The sequence below is a fragment of the Hydra vulgaris genome, chromosome 01 (genome assembly GCF_038396675.1).
Source record: "Hydra vulgaris chromosome 01, alternate assembly HydraT2T_AEP".
NCBI classification, from domain to species: domain Eukaryota; kingdom Metazoa; phylum Cnidaria; class Hydrozoa; order Anthoathecata; family Hydridae; genus Hydra; species Hydra vulgaris.
Genome location: NC_088920.1, coordinates 65091233 through 65113787, shown reverse-complemented (window position 1 = coordinate 65113787; position 22555 = coordinate 65091233). Strand labels below are relative to the sequence as shown.

At 30.5% G+C, this 22555-nt stretch overlaps 1 protein-coding gene across 1 annotated transcript in view; it reads left to right on the top strand.

Moving 5' to 3' along the window:
• LOC100211630 (E3 SUMO-protein ligase RanBP2) overlaps positions 1-22555 on the top strand; it is a 113520-nt gene that overhangs the window by 89373 nt on the left and 1592 nt on the right. Inside the window, exon 31 of the mRNA XM_065788951.1 lies at positions 18354-21936. Coding sequence (XP_065645023.1) covers positions 18354-21936 — 3583 coding nt within the window. The remainder of the gene's footprint in view (positions 1-18353; positions 21937-22555) is intronic.

Below are 22555 nucleotides of genomic sequence, written 5' to 3'. Positions count from 1 at the left end.
AATTGTAAAAAGGTTTTGTCTAACGCCTAAGCCCGCTATTCTCAGGTCATGACATCTCATATCTCACCACAAAAATTAGGCTCTCCTGACTTCTGGAGAATCTTTAATAGTATTAATAACAAGGGCAAAGCTTTAATTCCACCTCTCTTGTATGGTTCAGAATTTGTCACCTCACCTAAAGACAAAGCTGAATTGTTTGCTAAAAACTTTTCATCAATCTCATCTCTTGATTCCACTAGTTGCGTTCTACCTGATATAGCCAACAAACAGGTTAATCCATTGCTTGACTATCGTATCACTCCAGCTTCTGTATTTAAAGTGATTTCCTACCTAGACTCTTCTACAGCTTGTGGCCCGGACAACATACCTGTTATTGTCTTGCAGAAGTTTTCTCCGGAGCTGTCATCTATACTTTCAAAACTATTCAACAAGTGCTTATCAGAGTCTTGTTTTCCAGCCTGCTGGAAAGTGGCATTTGTTATCTCTATCTTCAAAATTTCTGGAGAGAGATCTGATTTGTCTAATTACCGCCCCATTAGTCTTCTTCCTATCATAAGCAAGGTTTTTGAATCTTTAACTAACAAACACTTCATCTCTTATCTTGAATCTAATAACTTACTTTCTGACCATCAATATGGATTTCCATCTTCTTGTTCTACAGCTGATTTGCTAACAGTAATAATCGATAGGTTTTATCAAGCATTAGATAAAGGTGGAGAGGTTAAGGCCATTGCTCTTGACATTTCAAAAGCTTTTGATAAAGTTTGGCATGCTGGTCTTCTCCATAAGCTTTCTTCTTATGGTGTATCTGGCAACATCTTTAAGATTATTGAATCCTTCCTTTCCAATTTTAGTATAAAAGTTGTCTTCAATGGACAGCAGTCCATTTTTTTCTGTAACTTCAGGGGCTCCTGGAGGTTCTAAACTTGGCCCTATACTCTTTTTAATTTACATTAACAATCTTCCAGATATTCTCACATCTAAGGTGGCATTGTTTGCTGATGATACTACCATTTATTCTTGTCGTGATAAGAAACCAACACTCTCTGATTGCTTAAAGGGGGCATTTGAGCTTGAAAAGAATCTCACTTCTGCTACAGCATGGGACTCGCAGTGGCTGGTGAACTTCAATACAGATAAAACTCAATTTTTTTCAGCCAATCGTTATCACAATAATTTAGGTCTTCCTATATTTATGAACGGTGATGTAATTGATGAGTCATCCACTCTTCATCTTCTAGGATTAACTCTTGCTTCCGATCTTTCTTGGAAACCATACACCAAATCTGTTGCAAAATTAGCATCTGCTAAGGTTGGTAATTTTGCAACAGATCTCTTTATCGAGCTCGACACTTTCTTCGGATTCTATTCTCGTTCTCTATAAATCTCAAATCCGGCCTTGTATGGAATACTGTTGCCATATCTGGGGCGGATCTTCTAATGATGCTCTTTCTCTTTTTGACAAGGTGTAATAACGGATTGTAAGCATAGTTGGAACTGCTCTTGCAGCCAACCTCCAACCATTATCACATCGTTATAATGTTGCTTCTCTTTCTTTTTTCTACAAATACTATAATGAGCACTGCTCTAAAGAGCTAGTGTCTCTTGTGCCATCTACTAAAATTCATTCTCATGTTACTCGTCATTCAATTAAGTCTCATCCTTTTTCTGTGACTGTTCCTAAGTGCTCCAAAAACTTTTAATCGTAGAGTTTTTTTCCTCGAATGTCAGTTCTTTGGAATTCGCTTCCTTCATCTTGCTTTCCTGATTCATTTAGTTTGCAATCCTTCAAGTCGTCCTTCACTTGTTATCTTGCTCTGCAATCTTCATCTTTTCTCTTCCTGTTACTTCCAACTTTAATTAGTGGTTTTTTGCAGCCTTGTTGGAAGCAAAGATGTTTAAAAAAAAAACATCAAAATAATACACTTTATGTTTAAAAAGAGATTCTGTTGTTTGAGTTATGTCTTTTTTGTAAATATTTTTGTTTATAGTTCCATTAGAGAGTATGATTTTAATTTAAAAAACTCTGTTTAACTATTATATATACAGTATGCATAAAAAATAATTGTACATTTAAAAAAAAATCATAATTTTAAAGATTGCATCAAAAAAATGAGTTTTTCATTAAAATATTTGAAATTTTTTCAGATATCTTATCAAGTATTGTTTTAAAAATTTATTTTTGTATTGGTGAATTAATTGCTTTTCATACCTATTGAATTTTACACAATTGATCTAATGATGCATAAAATTGACTTCAAAAAAAATATGATGTACAGTTCAAAAATAATGTCAAATTGATCAAGCTTCATGGAAATTAGTATCGAGTGGGGCCTCCTTTGACCTTGATGGTCTCAGCTAGACAATTTGGCATTGAGTTGACCAAATTTTGAGTCTCTTCTGTTGTTATATTATCCCATGCGCTCATTATAGCATCATCTTTGCGTCTAAATGCTCGGTCACCAATTTTTCTGTCCAAAATATACCACAAATTTTCTATAGGATTCTAAAGTCCGAACTTTGAGATGGCCATTCCAAAACATTGATGTTATTTGTGTCAAAGTATAACTTTGTTTTCTTAGCAGTATGTTTTGGATTGTTATCCTGCTGTAGTATAAAATCAATTCCAATTCTCAATTTTTCAGTAGATGTTTGCAAGTTGGCTTTGAGAATTTTACAATACATCAAAGCATCCCCTTTTTTTATTAATAAATGTCAATTTTCCCCTCCTTACAATTCATACTACCCCAAACCATCACATTTCCTCCTCCATGCGTAACACTACTTTGCAAACAACTTAATTTATATGCTTCTTCTTTTTTTCACCACACTTTATGAACTCCATCCAATGAGACAAGATTATTTTTTGACTCATCTGACCACAAATTTTTTTTTCAATATTATATCAGCATTTATTTCATACTTCTTTGCAAATTCTGATCGACATTTCATTTGTTTTTCAGTTAAAAAAGGTTTTTTTCGAACTACTCTACCTCAATATCCTTTTTCTCTAATATGATTTCTAGTTGTTTGAGGGGTTACTGTGAATTGTGATCTTCTTGAACTTTTAAAGCTAATTTAGCTGCCGAAACAGATCTAATTTTCTTCACATTAATGATGATATTGCGATCAATTGCACTGGTGGTCTTGTGTTTTCATCCTCTTCCAGCCACACTAGCTACAGTTCCAATCAGATTATGCTTCTTTACAATTGAGGACACCTTCATAAAAGGAATTCTTGTTTCCTTTTGGATCTGATGATAGGATTTTCCTTGATTTTCCAAATCAACTAAGAAGCTTATATATATATATATATATATATATATATATATATATATATATATATATATATAATATATATATATATATATATATACAGTACCGTGAATAAGTTTCAGACCACTTACATTTTTAAAAAAAATCCCGAAGAGTTCTTTAATATTTAAGTTTGTAGTTCTAAATTATAAACTTATTAAAACACATGTATTTCACACAAAATATGGAACAATTACAAACTTTTTAATGTCAAACTTCATAAAAAACTCCTAATATTTACTATGTCCTCCTTTTGCCTCAATTCCAGCCGATATTTGCTGGGAAATAGATTCATACAAATTAGTTATAAAATCCTGGGGTATGTTGTGCCATTCTCTTTGAAATACTTCATTCTTCACCATTTCGGGGAGCATGTTCGACCTTCTTTCTGTCCAGGTAATCCCAAATATGCTCAATTATATTCGAAACTGGACTCTGGGAAGGCCAGGTCATCAATTCCAGTACTCCTTCCTCTGCCATTTCATTGAAATAATTTTTTGCCACTCAGGAACAATGTTTTGGGTCATTGTCCTGCTGCAGAATAAAATTATGACCTATTAGTCTCAATCCGGATGATACAGCATGGTGCCTTAGGATATCCACATAACGTTTCCCGGTAAGTCGCCCCCTATTTTGATCAACTCACCTACTCCAGATGAAGATAAACAGCCCCAAACTTGCTAAGAGCCTCCTTTGTGTTTAATAGTTGGGTTTAAACACTCAGGTTGGTAGGCTTCTTCTATTCTTCTTCAAACATATTGGCGTCCTTTTGTTCCAAAAATTTCAAATTTGGGCTCATCGGTGTACAGAACCCGATTAAACACATCCTTGGTCCAATCTTTGTGTTTATAAAGAAAAACAACTTAAATATGCAAAACAATCTTTGTTTTGCATATTTAAGTTGTTTTTCTTTATTGCCACACCGTAATAATGGTTTTCAAATTACAACACCCTCTTAATTCCGATTAAGAAGGTGCTGTCAAATAAAAGAAGAGCTGACATTTTTCCCAGTTGCTGTGTTAATGTCTTTTGCCAGCTCGATTGATGCTTTTTTTGTATTTCTTAAAGATCAGGTTTTTAAATATTTATTGTCATCTTTTGTTAGCTTAGGAGGTCTGCCATTTTTCTTTCTATCTTCAAGGGAGCTAGTTTCTCTAAACTTTTTAATGATTTCTGTAACAGCATTCTTTGAATATCCTGTTTTGGATGTTGTTGTTACGACACATCGTTTTAATAAATAAACAAACAAATCCCTCATGTTTCCTCATCAATTTTGTTTATTCAAAACAGTATATTCTTTCAACTTTTCTTATATATTATTAAACTCAAGTACGCTTTAAAAAAATTACATAGAAAAAAAATTCTAAATACGTCTAATTATACAATTGGTCTAAAACTTATTCACAGTACTGTGTGTGTATATATATATATATATATATATATATATATATATATATATATATATATATATATATATATATATATATATATATATGTATATATATAATGCGGTAGTGGTGTAGTGGTAGAGCGCTCGCTTCATAAGCGAGAGGTTCCGAGTTCGATCCCCACCACGTCCCTGGTAGTACCGCCCTCAACTTGTTTCTCCCCGCAGCGGCCTTGTTCGTCAAGGTTCTTGTTTCGGAATTATAGAGTTGAGAGAGGGTTATAACCACTATTGAGTAGCCTCCTCATCTGTAGTGGCCTTCATGGCCTTGAGGAGGTGAAATAACAATATATATATATATATATATATATATATATATATATATATATATATATATATATGTATATATATATATATATATATATATATATATATATATATATATATATATATATATATATATATATATATATATATATATATATATATATATATAGGCAATTCCATTTTTAACTTATGTTACATGGGCAACAACTTTATCAAATATTTGCCTATTTAAACTGTAAATTAAACTTTTAGCTATTTTGTACAAAAGCTGTTAGTCTAAAGAATAAAATGAGCTAAATGAGAATAAAAGTTTTGAGTTTAGACAAAAGAGGACAAACTTATGATTGAAAATGCCACTTAATTTATGTTACTCGGAAAACAAGGTAAAAAAATTACTTCAACTTTTAGGTCAGATTTCTGTGAATCAGTAAAGTCGTTTGTATTAGGATCTTTCAAAAGATGTTGACAACTCTATACTAATTTAAGAAATACATAAAAATTTATCAGAGGTGACTGGCTAAGGAAAATAAACTTGTTTTTTGATACTTTGTATTTAACTTACGTTACCGAGCAATTGTTTTCATGAATTTTTTATATCTATTATTAAGAGCTACAGTTATGTAACAAAAAAATTGCGAAAGTGTTGAAATCATTCATTAAAAATAATTAACAAAAGAATTTTTAAAAACTGGTGGCACTTTTCCTGAGTGATTTCATGTAACATTTATTGAAGTTTTTAAATCGAAAACAGTTTTTCCACAAGACCAAGAGCAACTTTAAAAAATTACTATAGTATTACACCTTTATTCGTACTAAGTCATTTAAATAAGAAAATCTTTGGTTTGCCAAAGTTTTTACTTCTTTTGTTTATATTTATTGCCTTATTTTCATTAGATTGAATTTTTAGAATGCAAAGTATTTACATTTAAAATCTCTTAAAATATTTTTGACGTAAAAACTACTTTCACAGTTTAGGAGGGAGAGGGATATGTGTGATTGTATATGTTCAGGTATATGTGATCGTTTGTGACAGGATGGAAGGGGTTGAGAATTGAGAAATATAGGGTGACATACTTTATGGATGACCCTCCTTAATTGCATTTACTAATGATTTGTTTTACTAAAACTAAAAAAAGGTTTTAACTGATTTTTTTATATTAGGAGAATAGCAAATTATTCTTTTCTTTTTTTAATGTCTAAATAAAAATATTGATATAGTTCTTATTTTTATTTATTTATCTATATTCTCCTAATATAAAAAGTCTCACTTTGAACCTTGTCAACCCAACGCGACAAAATAAGAATTATGTAATGATGTAGTTCATTTTGTAAACAAAAACTTAACAAAAAAGCGCCTGAACTTTAGTAAATGGATGTAGTTTTAACTTACATTACACAAAATAAAAATGTGCTTTAACTAAACATTGTTATTCAAAACTTTAAATGTAAAAACGTAACATTTAATATTCTTTCGCATATATTCCTAAAAACTTAAGTTTCTTAGCTAAATTTTATAAAAAACAAAACTTTATCATGTTTTTTTTAACTTATGTTACATGAAAATTGCAAAAGTTTTTTTTGTTATTTTCATGAAATGTATGTATTTTATAAAGTACAAAATCTGACTAACAATAATTTGAACACGCTAGCTCCATTTTCACGCTAAATTAATTCTGATTATGTAAACAAAGTCATGGTTAAAATAACATTTTACAATGATTGTACAATGACTTTTTTTAACATGCAACAATGTTATGGTCAGAAAGTTACAGTTTTTTCGAAAATTACAGAAAAACCGTAACTTTTAGAAGCATAAAAATGACTTAAGTAAATAGTACTAAAGGTACATTTTAAATAAACTTTTATGTGTCTACACCAATATTCATTTGCTAAAAGTTGACAAAAAAGAGAATAAAATTTGCCTACTTTTTCATTTTCCGCCATGGAATTGCCCATATATATATATATATATATATATATATATATATATATATATATATATATATATATATATATATATATATATATATATATACACACACACACACACACACACAGATATAGATATCAGTACAAAGTCTTGGTTTCAAGACTCATATTTAACTGTCTTGGTACTGGTCTTGAAGCCTTAAGTCTTTGTCTTAGTCTTGGTCTTGAAAACCTAGAGTATTGGTCTTGGTCTTGGACCTCTAAGACAGAAAGGCTCTTGGCCTTTACTGTCTTTACTTGTGTGTGTGTATATATATATATTGACTTGTGTGTGTGTATATCTTATACTGCTGATTTAGGTGAGCAGTGTGACATCATACTGAAATAGCCTGCTGCTAGGGGCTTCAGTACATAAATAGCCTGACTCGCAGTGGAGTGATGCTACATCAACTTAGGGTTTAGTATGGGGCAGCATTCTTTTCATTCAATATTCTTTGTTTTTTTCTTCTTTTTCTAAAAAACCCGTATCGATTTAGATAAGCAAAAAAAGTGAGAAAGTGCTCACTTAAATATGCTAAAGTAGATGCGTGCATATATATATATATATATACACACACACACACACAGGGGCTGAAATCAGAGAAAATGTGACGCAACTTATGTATTAGAGGCCTCAATATATTAGTTTACTTTTTTCTGTCTATATATATATATATATATATATATATATATATATATATATATATATTCATATATATATATTGACAGTTTTAAAAATGTCTTAGTTGATTCAGTTGACAGACAAACTCTAGTATTAACATATTATTCTATTATTCAATCAATATGAAAAAAATATAATAAAAAGATAATTGATAATGTTCATTTAATAGAGTATAAAATGTCCTGGAAAATGCAGCAAAAAGTCTTGGAATGAATCTTGTGACCACCATGCATGCTGGTTCTCTTGATAAGCTTGCTTTATATGGTTTATCTGGGATAGTCTTTGAGATTATCAAATCATTTTTTTCTAAATTCAGTAATAAAGTCATCCTCAAAGGCTAAAACTATTATTCTTTTTAAATAACTTCTGTGGTACTGCAAGGTTTTATCTTCAGATCTTCCTGACAATCTCAACTTGTTTCTCCTGATAGCCTTGTTCTTCAAGGTTGGTGTTTTTGAGCTATAGAGTTAGGAGAGGGTTGTAACCATAAAGTCTCCTCGACTGTCGTGTCTTTGTTGCCTGGGGGAGGTGAATTAACATTAAAAAAAAAATCTTTCAGCTAAAGCATCTCTTGTTGCTGAAAACTCAACTTTATACTCCTTGAGTATAAAGTTGTGTCACCAGCAATGATAGCTTGCAGTGACCTTTGAATTTTAATAAAATAAAAGGAATAATAGTACAATTTATACATCTGTCTTGACAAAAAGTCTTAAGATTGCTCAGAACATGCAGCCAATTTTGAATCTGATTTCACTTCTGTAATGGATTGGGGCTTGCAGTGGTCTTTGAATTTCAACTCAAACAAAACTCATTTATTTACTGCAAACAACTATCAGAAGCTTTTTTTTGGCATTCCTATATTGATAAATGTCCTCTCAATAAGTCCTCTTCTTGTACGTACTTCTTTTCGGATTACTTGAATCACTTGGATCACTTCTTGGATTATTATATACTACTGACCTCTCATGGAAACCATATGTACAATCAATTGCAAAGTGATACAAAGTTTATTAATTATAATATTAATTAAATTTGAAATAGCCCCAGTCAAAGCAAAATGTAATTTTCCTGGTCATATAACTGTAATTTGCTCGTAGTAAAATCAAAGTATTTTTGTACTTTTGTACTCATTATGATAAATAGTTTTATTTACATGGTTCTTTTATTTATGATTTATTTTTTAAACACTTTATTTTTGACTGGGGCTATTTAAATTTTATACTGCATTTAAAAGCTCAATGAGTGAACAATTGGGTAAGAAAACAACGCAATTTTTTTTTTTTTTTTACGTGTACTAGTTAGCTGTCAAAAATAAGTTGTCAAAAATATGCTGTAAAAAGTTTGTTAATTTAACTATATCTTTTAAAAAATAAGCTTTTATTAAATAAGTTCAAAAAAAATTATTTGTATCACTTTGCAATTGATTAAACTTGGCAGATAGAGTAGGTCTGACTAAATTTGTAACAAGTTTTTGGACCTTTGAGAGAAAAGGCATCATTAGAAGGACAAGCTTAAATATGACAAAATTATTTCATACAGGGACAAATATGAGGATTTTAGAGATAGAGAATGGAATAAAGAGTAAAGAAATGGAATTGCAAAAAAAAACATTTTTTTTCCTTTTGCATTTTTTTTTTTTGGTATTTTTTTTTTTTTTTTTTTTTGGTGTTTTTTTGCTTTTCTTAGTAATTTTTTAGTTTTTTTTTAACATAGTAATTTTTTAACATAGTTGGAAGTAGTTTTCTTTACTCTTTATTCCATTCTCTATCTCTACAACCCTCTTATTTGTCCCTTGTATGAAATAATTTTGTCATATTTAAGCTTGTCCTTCTAATGATGCCTTTTCTCTCAAAGGTCCAAAAACTTGTTACAAATTTAGTCAGACCTACTTTATCTGCCAAGTTTTATTAATTGTTTAATTAATATTATAATTAATAATATAATTAATTAAATATATTATAATTAATAATATTATATGTTAATTATAATTATAATTAATGTTAATTATAAATTAATTAATTATTAATTTGTTCGTTTATGCGACACAATGGTCGCAAAAAGTGACCAACGGAGCCGTCCAGTTACGTAGACCAGGGAGATGTGAAAATAAAAACAGATTGTAGATGGTGTTATTGAATAAAAAAAAAATCATAAGAAAATATAAAATGTGTGGCAAGACTTTTGTGAAGTAGAAAAACGTAGAATAGACGATAAGGGGGTATGGGGAGGAACAACTAACGCTCTAGTCACTCTGAGTGTTGAACATATGCAACAAAGAACAAATATTTGATATACTGATTTTAGAGACTGTTGATGTCTACAGGTGTGATGGTGTAGTGCATTAGTATGTACCGTTTGGTCGTCTCATCTGGTCTCGTTATGTTTTCGTTAACTTTCAAATCGGGTGAATAGAAAGCTAAACACACTCACTCCTTGTGCTTATGGGCTAGCACATCAGAGCCAGACGTAAGACCTACAGAATGGATTTCAATTGATCGAATGCACACATTAGTCACCGTAGGTCACAAGCCATCGCTCTTAGTCAAAAGAGCTACTGCCCCGTGCTGGTGTGGAATGATGTGCTATGGAGTGAGATTTTAGATCCGAGCACATAGTCAGCGAGCGCTGATCCGATGTGCATTGTGGATCTTCCGAATGAACGTGTGCATGAGTGTTAGCGTAGCCATTAGGTTATTGAGCGCCGTAACCACATCCAGCGGGATAGCCTAATGTCCGTTTTGTCGTTGTAGTGTACATTGGAAGAAGTTGGGGCTCACCAGACACAAAGAATAAATTTGTTTGTTTATGCAACACAATGGTCACAAAAAGTGACCAACGGAGCTGTCCAGTCACGTAGATCTGGGAGATGTGAAAATAGAAGTAGATTGTAGATGATGTCATTGGGTGAGAATCATAAATGAACGTAAAGACTATTTTGTAGGAGGAAGAAAATTTTAGGACTCAGGGATTAGGTGAACAATAACTCACGCTCTAGTCATACTAAACAAATGATAAAACAATGGTCTATGAGTAAACAAGTCAATATCGATCCGCTGGTTCATTAAAGGCAACCATGGCTAAAATTATCGCACCATACAAAAACAATATAATAAGTAGATAACAAAATATAAAGTAAAATGATAAAAAATATAAGTACGAGCAATATAAAAAGAAAAAATAGGCTAGTAAATGTGCTACTATATATGGTCTAAACACTAGATAACAAATTGAAATCTGATAATCACCGTGTGTGAGATAAAAGTATATAAATGTCGTTAATGTAACAAATTCATAATATAAAGCTCACAAAGCGCTATAATACGTGGGTGTAAGAGGTAAAGAAATGTTTGTGCCATGGTAACCAATCAGAATTAAGTAGTGGATAATGGTGATACCCCTCCTCAGGAATGCACTGCGATCACCAATGACGTTTCGGAGAGCCCGAGACCTGCACTAACGCCACTCGTCAGGGGCGTGTCTTTGCAACAGATCTCACCGCCTGCACTCTACGTCATGCTAGTCAATATTGCAATATAACAGGACTACACTACAAAAGCCAAAAATCCCAATCCCTATCCCAGTTTTTAATACAGCTCCAACATTCTTAGAGATATCATGAGGGTGGTAAGGGATGCGCGTGGTGTGAATATAAGCAAATATGTTAATACATATAAATATCATGTACACTTACATTAGAAAAGACAAACGTGTACACATGCATGTATGCGTATGTATAAAAATAAACAATTTAATGTATAGAAATAACGCAAAGCAAATAGTAAATAGTAATTAATAATTATGAGTAACTTACCGTTTCTTTTATGGCTGAAATATGTCTTACAAATATCATAAGTAAATACCACGCATAAACATCGAAACTAAGTTAAGATGGTTTGTGGTTAGTACAAAAGCAGTTAGTAGAAAATATGGTAGAAAATATGGTGACTCCAATAGTATGAGAAATATAAATCTTGCCTGATAAGTAGAGACAAAAGCTATCACACAAAACAGACTCAGATAAATTAAAAAATGATTAGCCAGAGATAAATGAGATTGTGATATGTCTAAACTTATCTAGTGGTATAGTTTTGTACATACAAACCAAGAATACATTTGTTATAAAAATACGCTATAGTTATACAAAGCTTTCAATGCAAAGTTAGCATTTGCTAAAATTCTTTTTATAGTGCTCCTGATTTTACTCCTGATTCCATTCTCTATCTGTGCAAATCTTTTTTTTTCCCTTTATGGAATACTGTTAATATATATGGGCTGGTTCATCTAATGATGCTCTTTATCTATAAAGCAAGGTCTAAAAATTGTAAATGTTGGACCTGCTCAATCAGCCACTCTCCCATTATCATAAGGTGTATTTATGTAAACTATAAGTGTAGAAGGCATTAATAGGCATTTTCATTAAATGCTGTTTTCTGGTGCTCTGTTACAAGACCATTAAGTCAATTTGGACCAAAATAAAGTTTTATTATACTTTAAAGTTTATTTTCTTAAATTAATCTCAGATGCCAAATAAACAAAAAGGGATCTGGGAGAGATAATAATAATCTTTTTTTGGCAATATTAATAATTGAGGGGATAGAGAAATCATGAAAATAATAATAAAAGAAATTATAAAAAATAAATAATAATACAATTGATACATGTTGAATACTTCTAGAACAGGTGAGGAGAGAGGATCTTAAACAAGTCTCAAGAGCCAAATAAGCAATCTTCTTTAGGAGAAGGTTAAGGTTAACTTTTTTTTTTTGAACCTCAACTCAAACGATTCCAAATAAAAAAGGGGGGGATCTAAATTATATGGTGTTAAAACATTATATATATATATATATATATATATATATATATATATATATATATATATATATATATATATATACAGTTGTGGCCAAAAACCTTAGAACAAAACATTTAAAGACCAAAAAAATTTATTTTTAGTCTAAAGTATAATTTTTGAAAGTTAGATGCTTTTTTTAATTATAGCATTTAGTTTAAAGTTATATATTTGTATATTGCACAAATAATTTTCGTTTTCTATTATTTATAAGCAATTTATCAGCTATATTTTGCTAGAACTTTCACCTAAAAAAAGAGGAGTTGTTGCTGCATTTTATGAGTAGGGTTTAGTTCAAAGGGAAATACCTGAAAAGCTTGGTTGTTCATTATCAACTGTAAGTAGAACTTTAAACTGGCATATAGAAGAGCCGTAATTAAATTTTACTTCAAAGATGAGATCAGGCAGGCCCAGAGCAACCACCTCAAGAACTGACAAACTTATGGGCCAGATTAGCCATGCAAATCCACGGCACATGTGCAAATCTGCACACGAGATTTCAAAAGCTATTTTTATTGAGAAAAAAGTAAGTGACAGAACAGTTAGAAGAAGGCTTTTGGTTGATTTCAAAATGAAGGCATGCAAGCCAGCAAAAAAACCTTTTTTATCATTAAAAAACCTAAAAGATCGAAAAACATTTTGTCAGCGCTACAAAAATTGGACTGGAGAAAATTGGTCTAAAGTTCTTTTTTCTGATGAAACATGTATTAAACAATTTAATGTTACAAACAACTTTGTAAGAAGACCAAAAAACTGTAGATATATGCCAAAATATACAGTTAGCAGTGTCAAGGCTCCTGTGTCTTGTATGGTTTGGAGTGCTATTTTTGCCAAAGGACGTGGGCCATTATGGATAATGCCCAAGAATACCACAATAAACAGCAAAGTCTTTTTGGATGTTATGAAGGAGAAGTTGCCACCTTTCATGCAGATCTTATACTGCACTTATTTCCAACAGGATGGTGCACCATGCCACACAGCCAAAATTGTAAAGAAGTGGTTTGCTGATGAAGGAATTTAAACCCTTGAAAATTGGCGTGTGTCATCACCAGATCTTAATGTTATTGAAAATTGTTGGCATATTATGAAAGTAAAAGTTGCTGCCAAAAAGCCTAGATCCTATAATGATTTAGTTGAAGCAATCAAATCAGTGTGGATCCATGAAATTACACCAGACTATTGTACAAAACTTGTTAACAGCATGCCAAAACATATCCAAATGGTAATTGACAATAACTATGCTTCCATTAAATATTGAACTTTTATTATGTATGTGCATGTACCTATCATCTTTAAAATTGTTATAAACACTTATTTTATTGTTTATATAAATTGTTTTTCACACAAATATATTGATTTCATAACATAAAATATGATGTTCCAGGACTTTTGGCCACCACTGTATATATATATATATATATATATATATATATATATATATATATATATATATATATATATATATATATATATATATATATATATATATATATATATATATGTATATATATATATATATATATATATATGTGTGTGTGTGTGTGTGTGTGTATATATATATATATATATATATATATATATATATATATATATATATATATATATATATATATATATATATATATATATATATATATATATATATCAGCAGAAAATCACTTAACACAATTTTTTCTTCATTTTACACTGTGCGTGTGTAATTAAATCAAGAATGCTTATTAAACAAAAAATCGGAATTAATTTCTAAATGTAGCACAGTGGGCCAGTAGGTGGACAAAATGGGAAAAATTTTAGTTGTCTAATCTTGAAAACCTATTTAATTTTAGTATCTACATATATTAGGAGAAATCTATTGATAATTTATTTATATTAAATCCCTTAGTTACCAGGACTCTAAGCATTTGAATATTGAGATAAAATAAAAAAAATAAAAAATTATAAATAAGTAATTAACGGTAACATCAACGTTGTGTTATATTTCAATTACATCTACGTTTTTGAAACAAAAAATTAGTACATGATATTCTAGAGTATTTAGAGATAAGAAAAACCAATGTGTGAAATAAATTTGTTATAGCATGTTATCTCAGTTATACTTTGAAAATCACAGATTAAAAAAAAAAATTTCTTAAGAAACTTATTTTTTGCCGCACAATAACTAATAATTACCACAATTTGCCATGTGTTGTCTTATATTTATTTGAGCTATATGATGCTTCAATCGAGTTTTAATTGATTGCTCGTCCCCTTAAATCCCCGTTCAGATTTTATGTATGTTTTAACTTGGTTGCTATGGTACTAAATTTTGCATAGCAACAACTCATTTTTACATTAACGTTGTTTTAACAGTATTTTACTTGCGCTAAATACACAATATTGGGGGTATGTATTAAAATGAGATTCAAAATTCTTATGAGGTTAACTTTTTTTGGTTACTATGGATACCTTACTTTGCATAACATAGCAACAACATATTTTCGGTAGTTGTTAGTAATTTAATTACTAACACTGACAGTAATTTAATTACTTTTAATTTTAATTACTAACACTTGTAGTAACTTAATTACTAACAAGTATTAGTAGTCCAGGCGGCATATATATTATAACATTTTACTTTAAAATACAAAATACTTGTTACAATAATTATTTAGATATGGTTTTGTTAAACTTAGACATTCATAATTTTCTCCAAAAAAACAATCTTAGTATTTCAAAACAAAATATTACTGAGGATATATTAAAATTTATTCAGCCAAAATTTGCTGATTTTAAAGACGTTGATTTTAGACATGCTGTTCAACGATTTGTTTACTTGTATAAAAAAAAGTGGAAATCTGCAAACTATACTGTGAAAAATTTTGAAAAGAAGTTTGTGAACTGGCTTAATGAATATTTAATTGTCAGAAAAAAAGACAATAAACCAACTGCAAGTAGACGTGGTCGAAAACCAGTTGCATTTGATAATAGCTCTAATAATACTAAAAAACGGCGTGTATCTTGTTTAATTGAATCTCATTCATCCAATGAATTATTTTTTGCTGCTAATAAAAAATTTAGAGATGAATCTGTTGTTATTGCTGCCAAGAATGTTTTAAATATATCAAATACAGATAAAGCAACTAAATATTCAGCAGACGAAGCACTGGCTTTAATAATTGATGCAAGTCTGACAAAAGCTTCCTATCAATTGATTAGAAGCGGAGCCTTGGAGAAAGAATATAACATCTACCCCGCTTACAATGATGTCAGAGATGCAAAATTGAAATGTTATCCTGCAAACATAACAGTGGAGGACTATTCAGCTTCAGTTCCTTTAAAAGATTTAATGACTCATACTTTGCAAAGAATCTGTGCAGTTCAGGAACCTGTGCTAAGGCACTTGATATTGAACGACAAAGCAATAAAAACAATGACACAAACGTGTAAGGCTGGTTTTGATGGTGCTACTGGCCAAAGCATTTATAAACAAGTTTTATCAGAACCCGACATTAACAGAGATTTAAAGCGTGAAGAATCATTATTTATTACTTGTCTTGTCCCATTGGATTTGACTGGATTTAACAACAGCAACAAAAAGGTGCCTATTTGGAGAAATCAAAAGTCGTCCTCCACAGCCTATTGTAGACCCATAAGATTTGCATACAAAATGGAATCGAAGGAATCAGTGATTGAAGAAGATCAGTACATTAAAAGTGAGATAGAAAGCTTGGGTATGATTTTATTAGAGGTTTGCGGATCTTCTATTGAAGTGAATTGTATTATTGAACTTAAAATGATTGATGGGAAGGTTCAAACAATATTATCTGAAAAAAATAACTCATACCAATGCTGTTCAGTGTGTGGTGTCTCTCCAAAAAATATGAATAGTCTTGATATCCTTAATATAGATTATACTAACAGAGAGTTCAAATATGGTCTTTCCAGTCTTCATGCATGGATTCGATTTTTTGAGATGTTATTGCACATTGCATATAAAAAAGAAACAAGAAAGTGGCAAGCAAGATCTAAAGAACACAAAGAAAAGGCATCTGTAGCTAAACAAAAGATTCAGACTGATTTTATGAACAAAATGGGACTTGTTGTTGATTTCCCTAAAAGTGGTGGTTCTGGAACAAGTAATGATGGCAATACCTCAAGGCGTGCTTTTGCAGCATATGAACAAACAGCTGAAATTCTGGGTATTGACCAAAACCTTATATTCAGATTTTACATTATCTTGGTAACGCTCTCTTCAGGATATGAAATAGACTGCTTAAAGTTCAAGGATTATTGTTTTGACACTTTTAGACTATATGTGTCCCTTTATCCATGGTATTACATGGCTCAATCAGTTCACAAAGTATTGATACATGGACATGACATAATTAAAAGCCTTACATTACCCATCGGACTTATGTCAGAGGAAGCTCAAGAGGCTAGAAATAAAGACTTTAAATCTTATCGCAAAAATTTCAGCCGAAAAACATCCAGAAAAGCAACAAATACTGATCTTATCAATAGACTCCTAGTTTCCAGTGATCCTGTTATTTCATCATTGCGTAAATCAACATCACACCAAACAAATCATAAAGCATTTCCTTCAGATGTTTTACAATTACTTAAACAATCTTCAAACGATATTATTGTTTTATAATTTATTGATGTAATTTAAAATTGATAATGTTTTCTTGCACTATTTTTTGCTTTTATTATTCCTAAAACATTATTTACCTAAATACTCAATTTTTATTCAATATAGGTGGGTCAAAAATCCGATAAGATATTCAAATATCAATTTACCACTTTGTAACTAAGGAAAGTATCCGGTAACTAAGCAATATAAGTATCCATAACAACTAAATTTAAAAAGTTATCACTTTTGTAAGAAGTGTGATCTCATATTGGTACTCATGCCAAATTTAGTGAATATAGCACTTATAAAATATCTGCAGATAACAAAAGTAGGTTGTTGCTAAGCAAAATAAAGGTATCCATAGCCACGAAATAAAAAAATATTACCTTCATAAAAAGCGCAGACATCATATTAGTACTCATACTAATTTTAGTGAATATAGCTCTAATATTAAATTAGTTATGAATTTTGTCCAGTAAAAGTGCATTCTGGCCCACTGTGTGTAGGCACAAAAATAAGTTTCTCCTAAAAAACTATAAAAATAAATGAGTTCAAATAATATTTACATTAAATACTCTTTTTTTTAAAAAACGTTTTAAAAAAAGCATAAGTAATCATTTCTAAAGAATTCTTTTTATAATAGTGTCAGCAAATTCAACAAATGTGTAAAAATTTACAGTAGTTAAGACATTTGCAACTTCCTGTCATTTAATTTTTGTATAAATTGAAGTTTTATTAATTTGATCATTCATTTCTGATGAATCTTTGTTGATGAAACAGTGTAAAATGAAGAAAATTTTTGTTAAGTGATTTTCTGCTGATATATAGTTGCTCTGTTCTTTTAAGAACATTGATATATATATATATATATATATATATATATATATATATATATATATATATATATATATACACACACTTAAATATTATATATATTTCAACTTTATATCAATTGAGGTTTGCAAGTATCACAAATATGTTCAAATTAACAGTTTACATTATTTATAAATCTTAGTTACAACTGTTTATTTTAATTATTTTTTTTAAAGTTGAAAAGTCTGAATATAAGTTTATTTGTAATTTCTATTTTTTTATAAAATTTGATCAAATTTAAAAAAGTTATATTTAGACAAAATAAGACCTCCAACTACAATTTTAAAAATTTTTAGATTCCTTTGCAAAAAATTTTAATTTCTTTGCAATTTATTCTTAGATATTTTTGGTGGAAAGCAAGTTACTGGAAATGCTGTCAATTTGTTTGCTGAATTAGCTGCATTACCTGGATTTAGTAGTCAAGCTTCTTCTACTTTCAGTGGTGCTGGTACTAAGCTTTTTGCTACAGAACAGAATGAAAATGAAAATAATGAAGCAGAAAGTGAGTACGATCCTCATGTGGAATCAATTGTTCAAGTTACAAAGTTAAAAAATATTCAAACTGGTGAAGAAGATGACGAGGTTTTGTTTAAGCACCGTTCTAAACTTTATCGTTATGTCAGTGGACAGTGGAAAGAGAGAGGTGTGGGGGAAATAAAACTAACAAAAAATATTGTTACAGGATATCGAAGAGTTATTATGAGGCGGGAAGTAATTCATAAGTTATGTGCCAATCATGCCATTATGCCCAATATGGAGTTAAAGCCACTGATGTCTTCAGATAAGTCATGGGTGTGGTTTACTCCTTCTGATTATTCTGAAGGACTTCCTCCTATATCATCACAGTTTTGTGTAAAGTTTACCAGTATTGAGATAGCTAATCAGTTTAAAACAATTTTTGAAGAATGTCAAAAAGATATGGTTAATGTGCTTTCAAAAATTGAACTTAAAGGTATTGAGTCTAATAGTTTATCAAAGACTAAATCAGAAAATGAAAATTCTTCTGAAAATAAAACAAAAAGTGAATCTAGTTCAAAGACATTAGCTTTTAAGTTTTCTATTCTCCCTGGACAGTGGGAATGTGCTATCTGTTTAGTCCGAAATGAGAGTAACAAATCTATTTGTATTTCTTGTGGCACTATGAACTCTAAAAAACTTAATGTTGATGAAAAATCTGATACAATAATGAGTTCAACTCGCTTGCCTGAAAATGTCTCATTGACCTCATCTACTTCATCACCAATAGTATCAACACAAAGTTTTTCTGGCTTCCAATTTAATGTAGCTTCTACCATTTCTAATATACCTTCTACCGATTTGAAGACTAGTTCTACTCCGCCTCTGTTTTCCTTTTCATTAAAAAAACCTGAACCACATACTTCAATGTCAGTTGTATCCAGTACATTGCATGCTATGTCAAGTGATTTATCAGTGTTCAATAAAACAAGTCTCAATGATTGTAAAAAATCTATTACCCAATTTATTGACAAGAATAAGCCTGCAGTTGCACAAGAGGAGCCTGTACACGAGGAGGAAAATGACATATTTGTCGAAGCTATTGCTCATGTTTCAAAGCTTGATCAATTGATTACTGGTGAGGAAAATGACGAAGTTATGTATTCAAATAGATTAAAGCTTTACAGATATGATTTGACTACTAAAAGTTGGAAGGAGCGTGGCATTGGTGAGTTAAAGATAACTAGGGATAAAACTAATAACAACTGTCGCATTGTGATGAGAAGAGAGCAAGTTCATAAGTTATGTGCCAATCATGCTATCGTTGCTGATATGGAACTAAAACCACAAGGTAAATCTAATAAAGCATGGGTTTGGTCTACGCAAGCAGATATATCAGATGGGGAAGCTAAGTCAGGACAATTTTGCGCTAATTTTAAGACTTCCGAATCAGCCACTGATTTTAAGTTATGTTTTGACAAATGTAAAGTTATTGTATCTTCTAAAAGTACTTCAAGTAATCAACAAAATATTGAAGCAAAAGTCAAAAACTTAAAGTCTAAGTTTGTCAAGGAAGGAAGTTGGAGTTGTAATACTTGTTTAGTTTCTAATCAGATATCTGCACAATGCTGTGTTGCTTGCCAATCTCCTAATCCAAATGCAAGCAGTTACCCGTCTTCAAGTGTTGATACTAGTTATCAAAAACCAGAAGTTGCTTCGAAGAACAATCTTTTTACTTTTGGTGTTTCTTCGAGTTCCGCAACAAGTTCAAGTTTTGGGGCTTCTTCTAATAATCAACAAAATATTGATGCAAAAATTAAAAACCTCAAGTCTAAGTTTAATAAGGAAAGCTATTGGAGTTGTAGCACATGTTTAGTTTCTAATCAGTTATCTGCACAATGCTGTGTTGCTTGCCAGTCTCCTAATCCAAATGCAAGCAGTTATCTATCTTCAAGCATTGATACTAGTTATCAAAAATCAGAAAGTGTTTTGAAGAACAATCTTTTTACTTTTGGTGTTTCTTCAAGTTCCACAACAGGTTTTAGTTTTGGTGCACCTTTGAATTCTCCATCAGCTGGTTTTACATTTGCACCAAAAACTAATATGTATACTTTTGGTGCACCAGTCACTAGCTCTCAAATAAATGAATCATCTATTAAACTTGATAGTAAATCTGTATTTAAACAAAGTTTTGAGGCAGATCTTAATACTTGGGAGTGCCCAGCATGTCTATGTAAAAATAATGGCAGTCGTGATGTTTGCAGAGAATGTCAATCACCTAAACAGAAGGCACCTGTTGTTCGTTTAGACCCTGAACAATTTTCTAAACCAATTAATTTTAAACCAGATATTTTAGTAAATAAAAATGATCAGAGTATTGAAGTGAAAAGCAGCATATTGAATTCACCTTTTGATTTTTCTACACCTTCTATTATTGATTCCAAAAATAAAGCTCATATTGATCAACTTTTGATGCCCCCACCAAGTTTCTTCCCTAAAAAGACAGATATTAAAGAAAGCGAAAAGCACTCTGCAAAAATTGATTCGTGGATGCCTAAAGGTCTTAATACAGACTTTACGTTTACATTTGGGGTATCATCTTCCCCAAGTCTTTCTGCTGCAAGCAGTATTGATGATCTTAGGATAAAACCTGATTCTGAACAAGTGCAGTCTGTTTTTGGAGATAAACCATTTGCTTTTAAATTTGATGCATCTAAGGAGCTTTCTACAATTACTTCTAACAACCTTGCTCCATCCATTTCATCCCCAAATAAAACTTTAGAAGTTGAGGACACAGAATGCTCAGCAGAATTTGCTCCACTTGTCTCTCTTTCACACATAAACTATTTAACTGGAGAAGAAGATGAAGTGGTTATTTTTAATGAGCGTTCTAAGATGTTTCGATATGATGGGCAATGGAAGGAAAGAGGAATTGGAGATCTTAAAATATTACAGCATAAAGTTAATAAGCAGTACCGATTGTTATTGAGAAGGGATCAAACTCATAAGCTGAGTGCAAATCATATGTTAGTAAAGGGAATGGTAATTCAACCAATGGGAACAAGTAAAAATGCATATGTTTGGAAAAGTACTTCTGATATTTCTGACGGCGAAGCTACTGAACAAACATTTGCTGCTCGTTTCACACTAGAGGAACGGGCAAAAGAATTTTCTGATATATTTAAATCCATTTGCTCAATTAATTCCTTTGAATCAAGCGAAACTAAAGTTACTCAAGACGTTATTGTAATAGAATCCGGCGATGAAAGCTGTGAACGAGATGAATTTAAAGATGAGGATGTTGAAGTCACATACGAATCGAAAATAGATAATACTTTAATAAACAAAGCAAAAATGCTGCTTCTTCCAGAAACATTTTATAATCAAATAACTAATACTAGACAAGTAAAGTTTAATGGCGCTGAAAAAAATGAGTTTAATGCCACTGAGAAGAATGACAAAGAAAGGTTTCTTTTTTTGTTTTTTAAAGATTTATTATTTATAATTGGTTGACAGTAATAAAATTTGGATTATGATTAATAATAGCAAAAACTGTTTGGTTTTGCAACTTAAGTTAAACTAAATATTAAAAGCCTTTTGTTGTTTTGACCTTTTATTATTTGACGGATCGTTTTGCGACCCATCAAATAATAAAAGTTGTAAATAATTAAATTGCAAATTTGGGAAATTCTGTCTAAATATTCAGAAATTTATAACAGTTGTCTTAAATAGAATTTTTTTTTTTTTTTTTTTTTTTTTTTTTTTTTTTTTTTGTAAATTAAAGCAAAATAAGAAACACTTATAATAGCTATAGAATGCAAAGAAAAAAATATTTTATTTAAAAAATGTTCCATTTAAAAAATGTTTTATTTAAAAAATGTTGTTTAAAAAATATTTTAAATAGTTATTGAATTTTTTATAAACTATCAAGTAAACTATTGAATTTTTTATTTTTGAATGTTTAAAAATTTTGACTTTTTTGAGTTACACCTCATTTTTTATAGCTTTACGCAAGTTTTGATATTTAAAATTTCGATGTTTAAAATCTTAACAAATTTCTATAAATAAAACAACTTTTATATATTA